Source organism: Pinus tabuliformis, chromosome 1_2 (genome assembly GCF_031772625.1).
Source record: "Pinus tabuliformis cultivar Carrire ecotype Pingquan chromosome 1_2, CPIR1, whole genome shotgun sequence".
In the NCBI taxonomy this organism is placed as follows: domain Eukaryota; kingdom Viridiplantae; phylum Streptophyta; class Pinopsida; order Pinales; family Pinaceae; genus Pinus; species Pinus tabuliformis.
Genome location: NC_142298.1, coordinates 712,404,741 through 712,426,349, shown reverse-complemented (window position 1 = coordinate 712,426,349; position 21,609 = coordinate 712,404,741). Strand labels below are relative to the sequence as shown.

The 21,609-nt window shown below is 33.4% G+C and overlaps 3 protein-coding genes across 3 annotated transcripts in view; 2 read left to right on the top strand and 1 right to left on the bottom strand.

Moving 5' to 3' along the window:
* The window catches only part of LOC149207717 (polyamine oxidase 7-like), a 279,337-nt gene that overhangs the window by 83,351 nt on the left and 174,377 nt on the right, over positions 1–21,609 (bottom strand). The window lies entirely within an intron of this gene.
* On the top strand, positions 1,576–8,171 carry LOC149207720 (uncharacterized). Its single transcript, XM_089396519.1, has 8 exons — positions 1,576–1,738; positions 1,801–1,897; positions 5,122–5,303; positions 5,505–5,599; positions 5,699–5,898; positions 5,977–6,227; positions 6,317–6,444; positions 8,091–8,171. Exons 1-8 carry the CDS (start codon positions 1,576–1,578, stop codon positions 8,169–8,171), a joined length of 1,197 nt encoding a protein of 398 aa, XP_089252645.1.
* On the top strand, positions 11,581–16,094 carry LOC149207719 (polyamine oxidase 1-like). Its single transcript, XM_089393935.1, has 11 exons — positions 11,581–11,764; positions 11,870–12,119; positions 12,208–12,354; positions 13,372–13,433; positions 13,537–13,718; positions 14,312–14,455; positions 14,551–14,700; positions 14,790–15,044; positions 15,321–15,402; positions 15,503–15,616; positions 15,757–16,094. The coding sequence occupies exons 1-10, from the start codon at positions 11,656–11,658 to the stop codon at positions 15,598–15,600; spliced, it is 1,479 nt and encodes a 492-aa protein (XP_089250061.1). The 5' UTR covers positions 11,581–11,655; the 3' UTR covers positions 15,601–15,616; positions 15,757–16,094.

Below are 21,609 nucleotides of genomic sequence, written 5' to 3'. Positions count from 1 at the left end.
AAGTAACTAATGTGGTTCATCCTCACTTTTTGTCTGACGAATGAACCACATTATTTGGTTTGAAACTAGACCAACAACATGAAATGTGATTAATCCGAAAGACATTATCAAAATCAGTATGGATCACAAAAGTATAAAATCAAACAACATATAACATCAATATAATATTAGGATGGTGATAGCATAACTAATAAATAAAATGGTTTGACTTAACATGAAATGTGATGAATCCGAAAGACATTATCAAAACAGTCTGGATCACAAAAGTATAAAATCAAACAACATATAACATCAATATAATATTAGCATGGTGATAGCATAACTAATAGATAAAATGGTTTGACTTAACATAAAATGTGATTAATCCGAAAGACATTATCAAATCAGTGTGGATCACAAAAGTATAAAATCAAACAACATATAACATCAATATAATATTAGCATGGTGATAGCATAACTAATAAATAAAAGGGTTTGACTTTTTAAAGATATTTTCCTTATATTTTTTTGGAATCTTCAGTATAGATTTTCAAAAATCACAAATTTAAATTGTTTACTTTACAGAAATAGAATATCTCAATTTTTTTTAGTCTGGCTGAATCTATTTATGTATTCAAAAATACATTTTAAACCACCATAAATCATAATCCCTTTAAAAATTGTATTAAAAAATTTCAATCAAAAATACATTTTATTTATGGATTATAAAAATTTCACCAAAACTAATATCATTAATTTCTATTTAAAAATAAATTATCCATAAACCAAAATGGAAAAACACAATATCACCAAATTCTACCATTTATTTAAAAAAATTCAAAAACCCTTTATCTAAATAGCAGATTTTTGGAAAAAAATAATATAACCAAATTCGTCCTTTCAAAAAATAATATATATATAGTTACTTACTTCCTTCCTGATTAACCTATGCCCTTTCTTTTTATGTAAAAGCCGACCGATGCCATGAGTACCATGTCTGAGGTTAGGTTTGGATGCCTCTTGTTCAGCAGAGTTGGAAATATAAATGGCTGAACCCTATCATTATTACAATGTCTGAGGTTAGTGTTGGATGCCTTTTCCTGAGCACTTTTCTTTTTATGTAAAAGCCGACAGATGCCATGAGTACCATGTCTGAGGTTAGGTTTGGATGCCTCTTGTTCAGCAGAGTTGGAAATATAAATGGCTGAACCCTATCATTATTACAATGTCTGAGGTTAGTGTTGGATGCCTTTTCCTGAGCACTTTTGGATATGTGGAGAGGGGTATGTGGAAAAGCGGATAAAATTATTAAATCAAATTAATTTGGATTCAGTTATGACTGTATGTTTTTTTTGGTAGTTCAATTTCGAAGGGAATTTTTTGAAGTTTGTTGGCTAGATTAATCGGGCCTAATCCCAAGGGTGTATAAGAATTGACCCTGTCTTTTCAAACGATAATCATTGAGACAGATGACTGTGTTAAAATAACCCGTCACATTTCTACGGGCACAATCCAGCAATTGACCTTCAATATAGGCAACCAATAGATCCCATGCTATTGGGCCATTAATGCTTACCCCCATCTTATGCCTATAGCATGGGATTCATGGCTTGCCATCGTATGCAGCACCATACCCCGCCCCCATGGCATCCTCCGGCAGTAAATGCAATGCTGCGAATGGATCTGATGTATAGATCCGACCGAGATTTCCGGCTTACCCCAATAGATTTGCGGCTGGCATTTACGACCGGATCGGCTCGTATCTACCAATTTATAATTTTCCCGCCGTCTGATAAATGAATTCCGCCTTTTAAATAACAGCGGAAGGGCGAAATCGACGTATCCATTTCTGCGTTTTGAAACCAGTTTTTCTCAGAGCTGAAGCTGCGTACTCCGACTGCGTTCTCAGCCCTGACAGGTAAGTTTATTCTGCTAACATTACGTTTATTCTGCTAACATTACGATTTCGCATAGCCCAATAGCATGGATTAGCGGAATATAAGGGCGGATTTGCTATTCCCCGCAGAGTTCAGAATAATGTGATTAGTTGTTCATACTTTGATACTGTATGAGCGATTAGTTGTTGATACTTTGATACCCATTATTCTGCCTTATTCTACAAGCGCAACCCTAAACAGGAGAGAAATGGCGGAACTTTACTAACGCTATTAACGCTAGTTTATGAAATGATAATGGGTATCACTAACGCTATTAACGCTATTAACTTTACTAACGCTATTAACGCTATTATTCTTCAGAAAAGTGGTATCACTGTCTCTTTTTGCCTCCACATATGTCAGAGAATGTTTGAGGAATTTCGATAAAATACTAACTATATGCACCTATTTTTGAAGTTTTTTAGTTTTTAATTGATTTTAAAGGAATCAACAAATACTAACTATGTGCATCTATTTTTGAAGTTTTTTAGTTTTTAATTGATTTTAAAGGAAGGTTGATTCGTGATTAAATAAATATGTTGTTAAAAGTTGACATGAATCTATTATTAGATGATGTTACTTGTTGATGATAGAATAAACTAGCATACATAGATTATGTGATAGTATTCACTATGATGATATGTTACTAATGATTTTCTATGTGTGTACGAGGCCATGGTAGTGTATAGGAATAAGATTGAGTAGTGATTCTAGTTTAATTAGCGAGTAATTTTAACCTTGAATTTTAATTATTAATGATAAATGTTCTTATAGAATACTACCGACATGTATAATGGATGTAAGAACATGTATGTGTTTACCGATTAACTCACATATTGGTAATGTTATTTTATGAACTAATTTTGGTCGTTTTTGAACGGTAGAACAATGTCTTTGATTTTACCTAGTAACATTATAATCATGGCTTAATTTAAAAAGTGTAGGGTATTCTACCTCAGAGTTGCATGATGCCATGAGGATTTAACTATGAATTCAGTCATTCATGAGGTGCTTAAAGGAAGGTTGATTCGTGATTAAATAAATATGTTGTTAAAAGTTGACATGTGTTTTGTTCAAATCATGTAAGACTTTTTTTTTTACCTCAACATTCTTCAAAATAGTCAAAATCATTAATTGAAAGGAATAATGGCCCAATAGCATGGATTAGTTCGAGTTTCTTAACATATAATTAAATTTTATGGAATATAAATTATTTTCTATAAAAAATTAATTACATTTACTTTTGAGTCAAAATAATATTTGTTTATATAATTTGGTTTATTTGTATTAGTTACTATTTATTAGTTTGCAATGTTAAAATAAATTGGTTACCAAAACTATATTGGGTTGCATGATTTTTCAATTTAATTTAATTTAATTTGGCATAATTTTACATATGAATTTGTTATGATTTTGGTTTCAAAAATGCATATCTACTCATATTTTGGTTTCGAAAATAGCTGTGAGATGAGATATAATTTTGTTTATTTAATTGAACACTACATATTTGTGAATGAAAGTTTATAGCTAGCCTCTTAAGAGAAACGAAGTGTGACATCGTTTTTAATTTGTTTTTTTATTTTTCACAAGTCACATAACTTAATTAGTAAAGGAGTAAGTGGTCCATAATCCACACATATTTTTTTACTAACCAAAGCATTTTTACTTCATTAGCAGTGGGACTTTGAACAAAGGGCATCAAGTTTCAAGAGCTTTTGTTCATAGTTTATTTGAGCTTACTTTTTCACACCATAAGTGAAGGAAGACACCTAAAAGCAATCATAACTTGAACAAACTAAATTTCCCCACAGGGGCCATAAAATAATTTATTTTGTACAAATTGAAATATGTTCCGAAAATACTCTTGTTAATATCTAAATGGAAATTTTGTTATACTAAAATGGAAATAATTCACGTATTTGTCATTGAGATTTTGAAATTTGTTACCAAATGATATAGAACCGGTTATGGTTTATTAAGTTTTATGTCTTAGGAGCCAAATCAATGTTCTTAACATTTATTTATAAGTGGAGAAAGAAATACAACTAACACATTTTAATAAAAGCACACACATATTGAATAAATAAATAACCTACCGAGTTCATCAAATGTACTGACAAAAGTAGGATTCTAATTCTTACAACTAGCCGCAAAGTTTATATCAATATATATCAAAGTAAAAAAAATTACTTCCAAAGCTTGTGTTTTTGAAAAACAATATGTTTGATTAGAAAAGTTCAATGAAACTACTGCAACCATATAAATTAGATGACTAGTAAATAATAGATATCAATTCATAATCAATAACAATAGACACTACTTTAGTATATCTCATTTTATTAAGATTTAAAAAAACATAAAACCCAACTAATCTATAATTGTATTTCCCTTCGACCCCTTCCACCTCAACCACTCATCACAAGTTGTACCATGAGACCAACATGGTGACACCACCTCCACAAAGACATCATATGTCATACATGGTTAGTCTAAATTTGTATGAAATCTATAAGTTGATTAATGACCCAAATATTACCTTTACCAAAGTGGTTTACCTGAAAAATATAAAATAGTTACCTAAAAATGTGATTGCTATTCTTAGTGATATGCATTAATCAAGACCATAATATCTACTCAAACCAAATTATTTTCGATGCAATTTTTATAGGTATTTGAAGAATGAAGAAGTGGGAGAGGATTAATGAGTTGGAAGTTGAAGACCCAGAGGATATGATTGAATTTTCAGCAGAAGATTTAACATGGACAGAGATTAATGGGGACCAAGTTGCAATTATTCCATATTGTCGACTTGATGATTTTATAAGAGGAGAGGAATCGAGTGAATGGGCACCCACTCAATTTCTTCTTGCTTCTCAATGAAGTAAAAAAGCAGAGGATATCGGACAAACATATTTTTCAACATATCTGGAGTACATGATGTGAGTCTTTATATCTTTTTTCAATATATGTATAATTCTTTTCAATATGCATAAATTTTATATCTAATTTGTTGTAAATGTTTTATATATAGTTATTGGTGTGCATATGGTCCGAAGTGCAACAACAGAATTATGAGTGCATCCTCAGATCAAAACAAAAAACATAATCAACATGAAAGTATTAAAGTTGGTTGCCAATGTCACTTCATTGTGCGGCGACTTCAACTTAGACCAGATGATGCTGTAATAATATATACTGCATGTAGGCATATTGATAAATCCAATGTTGTTTGTCATGGAAAAGATGCAATCGGTAGGCCTATGAGATTCAGTCATGCACCACATTTAACAAGGGATATGCGATCTATTGTCCAACATTTAATCCAAAGAGGTTTTAATGTTACAATGATATGGGATAAGTTCATCTCTGATGTGAAGGATGGATTCGGTGAGTTATACACAGGGACATCTCGAGATACATACATGACAAGACAAGATATATTAAACATTTACAATGATACCATAAGGCTAGAGTATGTTAAAGATCAAAGTGATCCAATCAGTGTAGAATGTTGGTATAAGGAACACGCTGAGAGATTTTTCTTCTACCAGAAACAAGATCTTGCTGAAAACATCCCTTTTATCATAGGCATACAGACAAAGTGGATGCGTTCAATGATGCTAAAATATTCTCACAACAATATAATCTCAATGGATTCAACATTTGGTACAAATAAGTACGGGGTGAGTACAAAATTACCCTAAATCTAATTCATTTATTCAACACCATTTTAATGCTTGTATCTTATATAAATATAATTATGTACTTTGTTTGTAATGTAGTATCAACTTTACACTTTAATGGTTTTCGACAAACATCACAATGGGGTTCCAGTAGCTTGGGTGATATCATCACGCAATACTATAGTTGATATTTGTAAATGGATGTCAACTCTCTTTGCCATTGGGAAGAAAGAGCAACCAGATTGGCATGTTAAAGCCTTCATTACAGATGATGCTACTGCTGAAATTGAAGCATTAAGGTGATGTGTTTATTCTTTTTATAAGAGACATAAAAATATTCTTAATGTATATTCTCTCTAAAAATTATGTTATTCCAGGTCTTCAATCAACTGTACAATATTATTATGTGTGTGGCATGTTCGTCGTGCATGGTTGAAGAATGTTGGAAACAAAGTCCAAGGAAGGGAAAACCAAATCCGAATTTTCCGTGCTTTAGGAGAAATCATGCACACATGTGCAGATGATGAATCTGTAAAAAAGGCAGTTGAAAATTTATTTGAAGGATTCAGTGACCATACAAAGTTTTTGGAATATTTTAAAGCAACTTGGTTAGCCAACAACAAAATATGTAAGTTTCTTATAAGTGGCTTTAATGACTCTTTTTTGCATGTCATATGTATAGTTATTAATTCCTAACCAATAAATTTCTTTCTACAGATATGTGGGCAAAAGCGTACAGAAATTTTCCACATTCCAATCAAAATACAAATAATGCAATTGAGTCTTACCATCGGTATATCAAGCAGAGGTACCTAAGTGAGAAAAACAATGCATGCCATAGGCGGGTTGATTGGTTGATTTGTGTGTTGTTGACAAAGGTTGTATTATATTACAATCATATGCAACGTTTAAAAGAAGCTGGTTTTGTACGACCCAGAAAAATTGAGGAACAGTTGAATTCCTCCAGGTGTAGAGCTAACCAAATCCCAAATGAAGATTGTGTTCCTGATGAAAAGAGTAACAACGATTATTGGGTTCATAGCCAAAATAACAATACTTGTGATATTTGGTACAATGTCATATATAAAGATTCCACTCTACACTTTTGTAATTGCAAGTGGGCCTTAAATGGAAACATCTGTAAACATGTATTGAAAGTTGAGATGTTGGCAAGTAACATTAGCTTGGGTGAAAATGTATTCCCTAATGTCACTAATCCTACTACAGAAATTCCTAGAATTTTATTTGATTTGAATGAGTCACCTATATTGGGCCCAGAAATCCAAACAGAGCTTCTACCATGCTTTGATTCTCCTCCCATTCTAAATTATCATAATGAAACAAGCAATGATGATTTAGATAATTTCTCATATAATGTTGAAACGACCAATGTACGACCAGATAGTGCATTATTTGAAGATGATGAGATGAAACGTGTTAACTCATCAACTCATGAGAAATTGAGATCCATAATACCTACAAATTTGGAACAGGCATATGCATTAAACAACTTGGTAGACAAAGTATGTCAAGAATACAACAAAATGTTTTTCAATACTATAACTCCATCCAAGATCACTACCAAGAGAAAACATAGTTTCTTGAGCCCAGTCAATAAGAAAAGGTGTTGTGGTCACAAGTCAAATGCAGGGAAAGATAAACTACATTTTGAAAGGGTTGGATGAGTTCGTGCAAAAAAAAAGAGCATGAATGAACAGCTGGAGTTGTCTTCTCAACAACAAAGAACTGTGGACCACATGCCTGAGTTAGTGCAACATTCTATTATACAAAAAAATGGTAAATCTGATGTTATGCATTTTTTCATGTGAAATATGATATACTATCATTTGCAATGCATAGGCATAACTATATGAACTTTTTTTGTTGTTACAATTGACGGGCCAACTTGTCGACTCCAATTATTTGATGAGCATGTCGATGAAAGAAACTATAGCATTGGGAGCACTTCTCCAATCAATACTATCCCAATTCCCTCCCCGAGGGTGCTTCCCCCTATTGTACAACCAATGGGGATGTATTGTCGGCCACACCCACCACCTTTTTCCTTCATAAATTCTCCCATGCCTATAACCGACTCCCCAAACCCTTCCCAATTCCCACCCCTCCCCTTTAACCATCCGCCCTTCTCATTGTTCCAATCATCCACCCTTAACATTCCAATTTCCCCCCCTAGGGTGATCGCTCGCCCTAGGGTTATTCCCACTATCGTACAACCAATGGGGATGTATCATCGCCCCAACCCACTACATTTTTCCAATTTTTCTCCCACCATGCCTTTATCCATCACCCCTGAACCATGCCTATATCCATCACCAAGTGCTCCACCATCTACCCAGGAAGGGCAATCTTCTCCATTGCCTTAGATCTTCATGGTGAGAATGAGTAGTTGATCAAAAACTTATCATTAATTAACAAAATTGATTATATTCATTTTGGATTTTACAACTAATTGGTTATTGAATTTTTGCAGCAATATCACTTTGGAAATGCACTTGGGAGTGCCAAGAGTGGCGATGGTGACTTATACACCCAATTTCTAGATCAGTCATGAGGCGGCATTTCCATAATGTCATTCATGGGCATGAACTTCCATTATCTATGTTGGGAATGAAGTTCCATTTTGTAGAAAAGAAAAATGTATAACTAGACAAATTTGGAATACAAATACATGAATTTGAACTTGTGTGTATGACAATGTCTTCATTGACTTTTAAATTCATGATGTGGATTTGATGTTATATTCTATCAATGTTACATTAGTTTTGAGGAATGTAGTTAGAATGGATTTATTTGTTTCATGTACTAGTTATCAAGTTTGCAAGTTAAGTTACTTTTATATTTATATCTTACTCAATGTTGCACGCATGAAAAAACATATCATTACCAAGGAACTTTGCTTAGTTATAATAATAGATGTATCATGTACATGAAGAGAGCATATATATGGATTTAGATTTATTTTAATTTTTTATTTATGAAAAAGAAAACTAAAGTTGAATTTATGAAAAAGAAAAGTACACTATACATGCCATATAAGAAAATCTGCAAAAATAGATAATGATTTGAGCCTTTACCACTTAACTACTAACATTTAGAGATGAAAACTTTATTGATAAGTGGTGTAGTATTATTTAAGTTTTATTATATATATATATATATATATATATATATATATATTAACAATTCCTTTATTTATCTTTGGAGCCCTGTAACATAATGTACACAACTCAATGCAACAAAATGTCTTACCTAAATTCCATTAGGTAGATCAAATTAAGTATCCTATTGAACTTTACAATACCTTATAGAATATGTGCCACATGTCAAGTTTAGGTAGCTCAGAGTGGATAGAGACAAAGAGAGCACAATTGAGAGGGTTTACATTTTGTAATAGCCCATGGACCACATGTCTCAGGTAACTACATAGATAATGTCTTCTCCTTTGCACTTGCATTATTTCAATTCGAGATAAAAGAGGACATAGTAGATTCACCTTTCTAATGAATTTTCTTTTGAAAGGGTTTTCCATAAAATAATTGGCATTCATTGTGGTTTGTGAGTGATTGTGAATACTTTTCTTTATTTTTCACATTTAATTTATTGCATACATAAACAACAAAATTGGTAATAAGGGATCTACAATCTAAAGGAATTAACCCTTCATAGTATAGATTTATATTTAAGTAACATATATGTTTTGATGGACTATCTAGTGGAATATCCATGAAAGTTTATAGATCAACTATGGTTAAGGACCTAATGTACATGAACAAGATAAACAACATGGATGATAAGAGAATCCCCCAAAAAAATTTGAACTCTATCCATTACTATCAACACCTTAAGCAAAGATGGCATCAAGATGATGTGTTGGTTAAATCATTAGGGAATATAGCAGGATGTCATCCTACCCATACGAACAATATTAAAAATATAATTGTATCTAAATTTAAAGAGGATTTGTGGTGCAAAGAAGAGTTAGACATTAAAAGGAAGCCAAGATATTACGAGGGAGTAACTCGGATTCTAAAAGATCAAAAATATCTTTTAGTTCTAACTAGTATAAAAAAGAAATCAACATTACTAAAACAAGAACCAACTCCCATGAACTACATAACTACAATGGTCATTGGGAAAATTCCTAAAACCGTGGGATGTAAAAATTTGTCACCTTTGTGATGGTTGAAGATGAAAATCAATTTCTCAAATTAAAACTCATTTACCTTTCTAACCTCCCAAATCTAAAAAACTATGATAATCTTGGAATGCTTCTCTTACAACTTTTAAAGCATAAAAACAAGATTTCAATGAATTTAAATAAACTTTCCCTTTTAAAAACAAAATTTTTAAAAAATTTAAATAATCTTGGTTTTTAAAAATGAGATAAACTAATTTTGATCTCAATGAACATGAATTATCATTATTATAATCACATTAACATAAACATTATTATTTGGTATTAATATAGATACCATTATTTCCATGATTAAAATCTATTCTTTATATTCAATGTATTTCTTCTTTATAAAAAAAATGATAATAATAAATGAGATTTAAATAATAAGTTTGATGTCTATGTTGAATTTTGTCAATTTTTTTATAAATTATATATAAATTTTTTTATATAAAATTATATCATATCCATATGTCAATAATTATTATTTATAAAAAAAATAAAAATTTAAATTATTATAACATTTTAATTAACTTATAATCTTTAATTCATAAATATGTATTTTAAAATATTTTAAGTAATTGTAAAAAAAATTATTTTTTATTAAATATAAATTATATTTTATAACATATTATTTTTAAAAACATTTAAAAACATTTAAAAACATAAAAGTTTAACAAATATGATACAAACAAAAACCAAATTCCGATTGAATTGACACGTACGATCGGAATGTAATATTTAATGCTATTGCATTCAATGTAATATAATGGTCGTATCGAAAAGCCTTTCCGTATGATGTTCTTGCTGTTTTGGTTGATCTCATCGCACGAAACCAGTGATGTGTAGATGTCGTAACCACATTTATTGTGGCCGATTACCATGGCATGGAATGGCTATGGTCATACGTAAGGCCACCCGTTGACCGTTGATCAGAGTGTCATAATATATATATATATATATATATATATATATATATATATATATATATATACTTAATTTCCTTATAAAAAAAATAAATAAAATTTTAATATATTATTATTATGTTCAAATTTAATTGAAAATAATTATATCATTGTTTTAATCTATTTTATTCTATTAACATTTTTAACCAATTATATATATATATATATATATTATAAAAATTATTTCGAAATTGATGTTTATTTCAAATTACAAATTCACAAATCATATTTTATTATCCTCTACGCTTTATGTTAAAATAAATATTATAATATAAACATTCGTTATTGTTTTAATATATTAATAATATTAACAAAAAAATTAATCTTAGAAACATACCTTATTATATTATTTATATTCAATAAAAATTAAATAAAAGAATGTTAAACCAATAACTTATTATTTATTTTCAACGACAGAGTAAATAATAAACAAACCTACATTGCATTTATGCATTAATACATTAGTAACAATTTGAATTTGATTATAAGAAATTATATCCGAAGAATTCCGAGTTAGTCGATTAAAAACGTGGTTCTGGGATTAAAAACGTGGTTCTGGGAGTTAGTCGAGTTAGTCCGACGCCCGAAAATACGGCAGCGCATAAGCCTCGGAACCTGAAGCTGCAATCTGACAAGGGTCGCCGTCGCCCACTGTACACGGGAAAATACACCAATATACCGTACCAACCCATCGCACGAAACCAGTGATGTGCAGATGCCGTAACCATGGCATGAAATGGCTATGGTCATACATAAAAGGGCGTACTATAAGGCATTAAAATCCCTATAGCATGGGTTTTATGGCTTGCCTTCAATATATACTTCCCCTAACAAGCCATTGATAATCAACTCCATCTCTCTGTTTTAGCTGGGAATGTTAGAGTGTGTTCGCCTTCATGGCTTACAGTCATCTTTGCCCTCTGATATTATTGTTACTATGCATTGTTTTCTTCTCTTCGTCGGGCGCTGCTACCACCACGATCATAGTGGGAGCGGGCATGTCGGGTACTCTTAATACCTTATCCAAGCTTCTTCACATGACCATGTCTAAATAGGCTCCTTCTTGTAACAGTAAGTTCACTGAGTAAGTTCTGATTTTTTTGTTTGCAGGAATAATGGCAGCAAAGACATTATCGGACAATGGAGTGAAAGACTTTTTGATACTGGAAGCAACCAATAGAATTGGGGGAAGAATGCGCAAGGAAACCCTGGGAGGGTATGCAGTAGAGATGGGAGCCAACTGGGTAGAGGGCGTGGGAGGGAAACACATGAACCCCATATGGTCTCTAGCTCAGAAATACAAACTTCGCACAACCCTTTCTGATTACAGCAATATCAGTTACAATATCTATCGTCAAGAGTAAGCAGCCTGTCACACGATAATCAACTTTGCATTATGCCCAGATCCGCCATTTACCCTGTTTCTGATAACTGCTTTTGTTTTACAGAGGAGGTATTCTGCCACAGTCAGTCGTGGCAGGACCATATGCTCGGGCAAATGCATCATCCGAGTTCAGTTCAAGACTCTCTGAATCTTTTCGCAAGAGTGGAGAAGAAGATGTTTCGATTTTGGCATCTCAACGGGCATTTAGATAGTAAGACAATTAGCAAATCCTTCTGTACATTTTACTTGTTCACATCATAGTTACCAAGTTCGAATTTGAATTCGGATTCGAATTCGATACGATACGATAAAAATTCGACAGGAAAATTTTCAATTCGGAAAAAATTCGAGCATAGATATCTTAAATATTTAAATATATATATTATTTTTCTTGTAACAATAATATTTTATCAATTTTTTCCTATTCATTTTGAAATTTAAATAATTTTAATCAATATAAACAATTTTAAAACTACAGTTTACTTATCAAAACTATAATCACATTTGTCTTATCTCCAAAATCTCTTTTCTTTTCAAAATTCAAAACTTCCCTCTTACTTTCAAATCTTATCTAAAAATGTTTTATAATTAATATTTATTTAAAAATTAAATATTCTAAACTCAAAACTACTTTTTTTTAATTTCAAATTTTATCTAAAATATTTTATAATTAATACATATTTAAAAATTAAAAGTTCAAAAATATTTTTATAACATTTCTCTTAATATAAATATATTATATTTAAAAAATCAATTAGTTATTATAAAATTTACTTTTCAAGATTTTACTTTTTTTATTATCTTAGTTTTTAAACACTTTAAATTGAAAATTGGAAAATTTTCTCTAAAAATTTATTTCCATTTCCTACCTACTCAAAATTTGTTTAGATTTACTACGTACAATCCAGCAAACTTTCCCTTTCCGACCTACCATTAAGAAACTATCTAATTTGTGCTTAGAAATTACTGTCCTTACTATTCTAAAGAACGCAAATTAACAAATCCCCGCTATAATCCGTGAATTTTCTGTAAATCCCTGCAATAAATCGAATCGATTTTTCATCGAATTATTCGATGTTCGAATCGAATTGTCGAATTTCCGTATTTATTTCTCCGATACGGGCGTATTTGGTAGCTATGGTTCACATAATCACAAAATGATGAGTTATAAGCTGATATTAACTTGCACAATATGGGGTTCATAATGTTGATAAATAAAATTTTGCAGTATCCCAGTAACGCCTTTGGAGATGGCCATCGACTTCTACTTTTACGATTACGAAATTGCAGGTTCTGATAATCTCTGCAAATTGATCTCAACAATTATTGGGTTTGACATTTGAAATGATAATCAAATAAATGAAAAAACAATTGATTGCACTTTGGTGTGCAGAGCCTCCAAGAGTGACGAGCTTAAAAAATGTCGAACCTATCGCAACATTCGATTACTACGGGGATGATGAATATTTCGTGGCTGACAGTCGAGGATACGAATATATTGCTCACAAGTTAGCCCAGGAATTCCTTGAATCTCATAACGAAACTATAACGGACGACCGTCTCAAACTTAAGAAGGTAGGTTTCTTTGATAAAGTATTGACTGTCTATTTTTGACGCCATCTCTCTATTTAATTTGGTGTTTAAATCTAATTTCGTCATCAACTATTTAGTCTTGAAAATGAACTACACTTAATAATTAGAAAAATAATTTCTACAACTGTCTATTTTTGACGCCATCTCTCTATTTAATTTGGTGTTTAAATCTAATTTCGTCATTAACTATTTAGTCTTGAAAATGAACTACACTTAATAATTAGAAAAATAATTTCTACAATATTAAGTTTTGGGTTTGCTGGTCTCTGGAGTTGTGGTGTTTGGAATCTATTTGCAGCAGTCCCACTAGTGTTCAGTGTATTATATTAGATATCCATTTTTTTGGGTTTCACTGGTTTCAATCCCATTTCTTCACCGATGTGAGTATCATGAGTGCTAAATAAATTATTCAAAAATTATGAGAATTCCTTGAATCTCTTAACGGAACTATATGGAACGGTCTAAAACTGAGGAAGGTAGGCTCCTCTGATGAAGCATATTTATCGTTTAAAATCTTTTGTCCTGAAGCACGCTTTTAGTAAAGGTATTTTTTTGGTGATGATTTCATGGTCCAGATCGTTAAAGAAATCGAACATACACGCAAAGGTGTCAAGATTTTGACAGAGGACGGTTCAGCATATACTGCGGAAAACGCTATTGTTTCTGTCAGCTTAGGGGTTCTTCAAACGAATTTCATTAGTTTTAACCCTGATTTACCTGTATGTATATCTATTTGCTGTATCAAATTTTATATGAATTCACTAGATCGGTTCTATTTAGTGAATTTATAACGCTACTCCATAAACACCTGCAGCAATGGAAGCTACTGGCCATATATAAGTTTGATATGGTTATTTACTGTAAAATCTTCATGAAATTTCCATCTAAATTCTGGCCCACTGGACCTGGCACTGAGTTCTTCATTTACGCTCATGGAAAAAGGGGTTATTACAATTTCTGGCAGGTAATTAGTGCTTAATATCTTTTCCCACAGAAACAGCTAGACTTGAAATCATTCAACTGATTAACATGTTATTTACATTTTTTCCTCAGCACTTGGAAAGTGAATACCCTGGAGGGAACCTTCTTATGGTAACTGTTACAGACGATGAAGCCCGACGAATAGAACAACAGCCTGACCATGACACCAGAGCAGAAATAATGGGTGTTCTGAAGAAAATGTTTGGCAACCATATTCCAGAGATGGAGGCAATCCTTATTCCTAGATGGGGAAAAGATCCATTCTTCAAAGGAGCGTACTCTAACTGGCCAATAGGGGTCTCCACAAAGGATTTCGACAACTTGAAGGTATTTTTGAAATCGTAGCAATATTATTTCATGATGCAGTCCTCGCAGATTTGAAGAGTCTTTTTTCATTTCTAGATGGCACTCCTAGCCTCACTTACAGAAAAATTTCTTGGACTAATTTAGATAGAGTATGTCTTGCGAATGTTCCTACAAATGCAATTTTATGATGTTGCAAAAACCCTAAATTTGTATTTTTGCTTCTGCTGCAAGATTTCCAAATTCAAGGTTTAAAGAGATTTAAGTTAATTTATCAACATATTTACATAAATTTTATAGGCATCAGTTGGCCCCTTGTATTTCACTGGAGAGCATACTAATGAAGAACATAATGGCTATGTGCATGGTGCCTATCTTGCAGGTATATATATCTATATAATGTTCTGAAAAACAGTGAAAAATCAAAAATAAAATTTAGATATAGAGAGAGTTCTATTAACACTGACTCTGGTCATGATCAGGTATAGACACAGCGAATATGTTGTTGGACTGCATAAAGAAAGGACGCTGCGACCAGAAATCTCGTGAACAAAATAAGCTAGCCAAGGACGAGCTGTAACACAAATATTCAATTGGTAAATTCCGATCAATCTATAGTAAATATAAAATGTAGTGTAATACCATATATTATATATTTTTATGAAAATAAGTTTATGTCATCAAAACTTCCGGCATAGATTTAGAGTGTGGATTAAATTTTTACAATTATTAGCAGGAATCTGAAGTCCGAAGGAGGGCGTGCATGAAAAAAGTGCAGGTTTTAGAAGATGCTCTTAATGACTCCCAGCAATGTAAAGTTTGAGCATGCATATATGCATTGGTGTTTAAGGTTATGATTCTTAGATTGGAAATCAAATAGTACGATAACCGATGAATAATAGGAAAATGAAATTTGAATTTAGAAAACTGTAATTGAATGACAATTTAGTGGACAATAAAACCGTCCACGCTTGCTGTACAGGTGAAAGGTGGCTTTGTTGAGCAGTTTTCTATATTTACTCACTGCCTTTTTATTTTGTTGGTTGAATAAAAATAATATTATATTAAATTTTATGAGATGAAAAGATAATGATGGCTCTCTTATTCTATAATATTTAATTATTTATTTGATGGTATAATTTAAATTTTTGAAAATTTGAGTTACATATGTCAAATTTCAAGATTTTTTTGGGTGCCTTCAATTTTTTTAATGGAACTGAATTCATTTCCATCCTCAGATAAACGCTGTAGTTTAAGGAGTTGTCTTTTGTGGGATTTTTTAGAGTTTTCAGTGTCGGAATCTGGTGGAAAAAATTATGGTGAAATCTTGATTTTTGTTATTTAAATTAGTTTTTTCACTGTATAAATGGATTCAGCACCGTGAAAAACTCCTAGGGCACTTCTATTGTGCAGGTTTACTCAGCAAACTTGTGATTTCAATGAATTCCCGCAAGATTTTAGAGAAATTACACCGGAAAAACTTCTAAAAAATAGCACTGTAGTTTAATGATTATGCTTTTTTGCCGGTAAAATTGTGGAAATTCCGGCCATATCTTGAAAAAATCCGGCAGGAATTTTTATAAATCTAAATAAAAGCAATGAAACTTCATAATTTTAAGTCCCTTCCAGGTTTTTGATGGTGCTGAATATGATTCAAACACTCCAACATTCTAATTTTTTAAAATTTAGTTTACTAAATTTCAAAAAAAGAAAGGAGTAGTCTACCTAGGCGGAGGATGGCCCGTTTTCCGGCATCGCCCGGAAAATCGTCTGGCTCCGGCCGTCGGCAATCCCTCCGCCCTCCGTCACCCTCCCCTGACAATCCTGACATTCCCTGACAGAAGATCCGATCGGGGCTGGCAATCCTGACATCCCCTGACAGATCGGGTCCGAGCTGGAGAGTTATTGCCATTGGAAATTCGAAATGAGGAATTGCGATCCCGCGGGCTGCTCACTCACCTTCCTCCTCGACTCTGCAATTCCTCCGCTCTGCAATTCCTAAACTCTGCAGCTCGCCACCCAGGTACAATTCGGACGAACCTCCGACTCTGTTAATTGAAATTCCCTTCAATGCGAAATCGAAATTCCCTGATATGTAAAATCATCAGGTTCTGGTTGCTGGTTGCTGTTATTTTCATTGTAAAACCCTTGAGGACACCGAGTATCCTCAACAATTAAATTGACAGATAGATTTTGGGAGCTGACGTGCAGACAAGTGGACTTGACACTGGAACAATCGCCATGGTTTACATGACAATAAACCCCCTGTTTTGAAGAGCCCGCGTTTTGTTGTTGTTATTTTCATTGTAAAACCCTTGAGGACACCGAGTATCCTCAACAATTAAATTGACAGATAGATTTTGGGAGTTGACGTGCAGACAAGTGGACTTGACACTGGAACAATCGCCATGGTTTACATGACAATAAACCCCCTGTTTTGAAGAGCCCGCGTTTCACTGAACAAAACGCGTACGCTATGACTACTTATGCATACATGACCATAAGTATATGCTGCATATCAATGCGAAGGGGTGAAAATGTTGAGAAGGAGAAACACAAGTAATGCATTTGAATTGACGGACGTCAAAAATTTGACCCGCCTCCACCATTAGCATTTAACCAGGAATCAATATCAACATATTTTGCCGAGTTAAAGATATGGCGGGACCTGACAAAATTAACAGAAACTAAAAGTTAAACTATTTTTAACTTTAAAAGAACATCAATGAGTTTAACTTTAAATGATTCAGATTAAACTATTTTTGTAAGACTGGAAGATGCCTTTTTTTTAAACAGTGGACCCAGAAAATTGCCCTATCCCATGTAATTGTAGTGGCTATGGGTGGGTCGCTGGTACTAAGCCATCTCAAAATACTTTAATTTTGGCCAACAATGATCACAAGGATATGGACAGTACACAAACAAATATAATTAACATTATTCAACAAGATGAACCAAACCCAAACGCCTGAAGTCTAAACAATAGCCACAACCAGCAAATCCTATGCAAGGGAGGAGCATGCCCACCGGGATTTGAACCTGGATCTTCATCACAACAACTGCTCCATTCGAGCACTAAACTACAGCCTGATGGACTATAATTCAGGTTCAACTATTGCATTAGCTTTCCCTGTTTAATTTTGCTTATACTATAGCATTTGTTGTTATAAGCAATATTGAATAATGTGTATGAGGCTTATTGTTTATCTGGCTAAGATATTCTAAGTTTGTACTACCAGGGATAACCTTGGTAAGTGCACTTATTACCAAAATAAGAGAGTCATGCTTCCTAATTGTCTGGGGCAATTCTGTCACAAAGCCCGCAGAGATTTCTTCCATTTACATTCTTCCATTTCAAATTAGCCTCTGGTGAGACCTTTTTGTAAGTTCTAGATATGATTGTTTGTTTGATAGTGGGTTGTCCTATTTGTATCCCAATGATCGCTTTTATATCAACCCTATCTAGTAGAGGATGGACCTTGCATGCAGAGATATAAATCAATCTGGATATGATCAACCCATCCTTATTCTTCATCAACAAATTTCCAGAAGTTAAAACGTAAACATTGGGGGAACTCAAGGTTTCCTTATTTTGGTTTGTTACCAAACACAAGGGGAAATTTCTTATGATTTATGAGTTGATTGTATAGCCGCATTGTAAATTAGGTATTAGGAATAAGCTTGATGTTTGCAAGCATTAAGTTTCATTTATGTTACATTCCTTGTGGCATCCTGGCTTGTGCCTTATCTTCAGAGGCTCTTGAGAATGAGAAGCTAGATATGAGGTTTCTTAAGTATTTTGGTAATAAATTTGAATTGGATTTTGTACTTGGGGTGACAGGAAATGTGAATGATTGGACCCATCATGTCACCTATTCTAGCCTTTTTCCTTTGTAGGTACATCATGCATATCAACAACCATTAGAGATTCTGGAGTTTTCTTGCACCCTATGAGAGTGTACAGTCCCCATACGAAGCCTAGTTGTTATCACCTGAAAATGAATGTTTCATTATGCATTTTCAGAGGCATCCTTTTCTCAGTAATTCAATTATAAGAATGTGAATCCATTGGCATGAGCGTTGTCTTGAAGGCCATTTACCTTGTCTCTCTTTGCCCGAGGACTACCTTGTTCATCTAGCTTGACTAGATGAAGGTACAAATCATGGATATGAGAGCTATGGTTCTTTGGGGAAGTTCTAGTTTATTTTTTTGATATCACCTGTTCGGAGGATATTCTGCATATTTTGGTGTATAAATCACTATTGGAGGTATATGTGGAGGTATTTCTCACCACCAAGGTATCTTCTCACATTGTCTGAGGCATATTCTACATATTTGGAGGGACAGTGTGGACCTTGGTTACATGCGTAAGCCAAGAGTGGTTAAATAGTGAGGAGTTCCCTTCATCCAAGGAAGATTTGGTGATCCTCATCATCATCTTGGGGACCTTCATGGAGTCAGGGTGAAGGGAACATTCATATGGTAAATGTTCAACTTAGTTCCCTTCATGCTGCTCTGACTCCATAACCCAAAGGATAAGGCACTTGTCCTCTCAGTTCCACCATTTTCACATTCTAAAATCCTAAAACAATCCACTTCACTAATATGATTTTTGGATCCACATTCAAGGACAGATTAGTGATTTTATCTTAAGGGATTCCCCCCTGTGTTGGAAAAGAACCAGCCTAAAGTGAGGAGGATGACTATTGAAGTGACAGTGGGTGATGTTCTCAAACTCTCCTTGAGTTTGTACTTGATGATTGGACTTTGAACATCTTTGAAGTGCATCATTTGTAGGTAACACCTCCCAAACCTTAATAGTAAATACGTACTCCAATTTTAATTTTTTTGGTTTTAAAAATTAAATCAAACACAAATTTTAATCTAAGCAACAAACCAGATCTCCATGTTTTCTTCTTTTTTCTTTTGTTTATTTTCATCAGGTTTTTGAGCAACGAAGATTTATGACTAAGCAATATTATTTTTATTTGTGGAGTAAAAGTTCTCTTTTAGATAAGGCCACCAGTATGGTGTCTGCAGTTGCATACATCAAAATTGTAGATTTACTTCTGTCCCATTAGGTCCAATTGCTTTTTCATAACACAATTTATTCCTGGATTATCTCTACAATTTAAGCTATATTGTTCCTGGTATGACTTCTGGGTCACAAGCATTTATACTTCTTCATAAAAGCTTCCAAAAATTAACTAGTATTTCCAGTTATTGAAGCAAAAGTAACAGAAACTTTTGCTCCTAAGCAATACTCTCTTGAAGGAACTTGCTCTTTGACAAGTGAGTGGGTGAACAACTTTTGCAAACCCTTCCACGTGAGTTCACAGAGAGCTATAAACATTTTCAGCGTCGAAACTGCTCATATGTTGGCTATGTCTCCTCGTATCTGGTGTATGTTATAACTTCCTTTTCCTTTGTCCACAACAAGGCACTACAGCTGATTGTTGATGTTAAAATAATCATTCCTCATGCTTGCCTGCAGTTCATCATTATTTTGGTTTGTTGATTCTGCATAGTCCTTAACCAGTTTACCAAGGACTGCCAATTTCAGTGTGATATTTTGAAAGACAGCATTGACTCAGTGAAGTTACTCTCTGTTCAATTCCAGGCCACTGTCAACTTCATCCTTGCATTCTCCACTAATCTTGTCCCTGCGTCTCCCCACATTATACAATTCTATTCTTGAAGTTGTTCTAAGGAGATGTATAAGTTGGCTTCTGTGTCGGACCTGTTTTGGTGCCAAGAAGTAAGATCTATTGTTTTTCAGGTGATCATACCTCTTCAAAGGTAAGAAGGATTGGGACAGGTAAGGCACCACCCATCCTGGCTGTTGGGTTAGCTATTTTGTTGGTTCTTCTCCTGGTGTGGTTGAAGATTATATTCATTCAAATTCTGGCTGGTTTAATCCAGTCCTTCTTGCTCCTAATAACCATTAACTACTCAAAGCATCACCCTTAAGGATGTCAATTAGTAGTTTTGAGTCCCATTTACTTCAATAGATTGGATTCCATATCTGACACAACTTTAAAGTTTATTCATTCTGTAAGAGCTTCATTTTCAGCCTTATGGCCCATAGCTCTGCCAATGAATCTGCAAAACAAATAAAAGATTTATCTTCTTCTCTGAGGACTCGGCCACCAATAGAAGGCTTCCACTGGTTGCTGTGTCAAAATTTAATTTTTACTACTCATCCTTGGTTGGCGTCCACATAACATTTAGGGGTCCCTTATTGTCTATCCCTTAGTGAGAGGAGTATGATTTCCTGATTGTTGGACCTTCCAAGCCTTCGGAAATCTCAATTCTTGAGATGTTTGGCTGCCCTAGTCTTCTCTTCTATTTGGGATTTGATATCTTCTTTGATTGTCTGTAAGTCCCTGCCCAATTATTTCCAGCATTGATTAGCTCTTGATAAAAAAATGGTTTCTTGCTTTCCAGAGATCCCAAATGATGAATCCTGGACTTGCATTCCATATTCTCTTAATGATACTTGAGGTCCATTTTGACTTTGGCCATTTCGTTTCTTCTACTGATATTTCCAGGGAAGGAAGTGGTGGGTTATTGAATTGCATAAGCCAT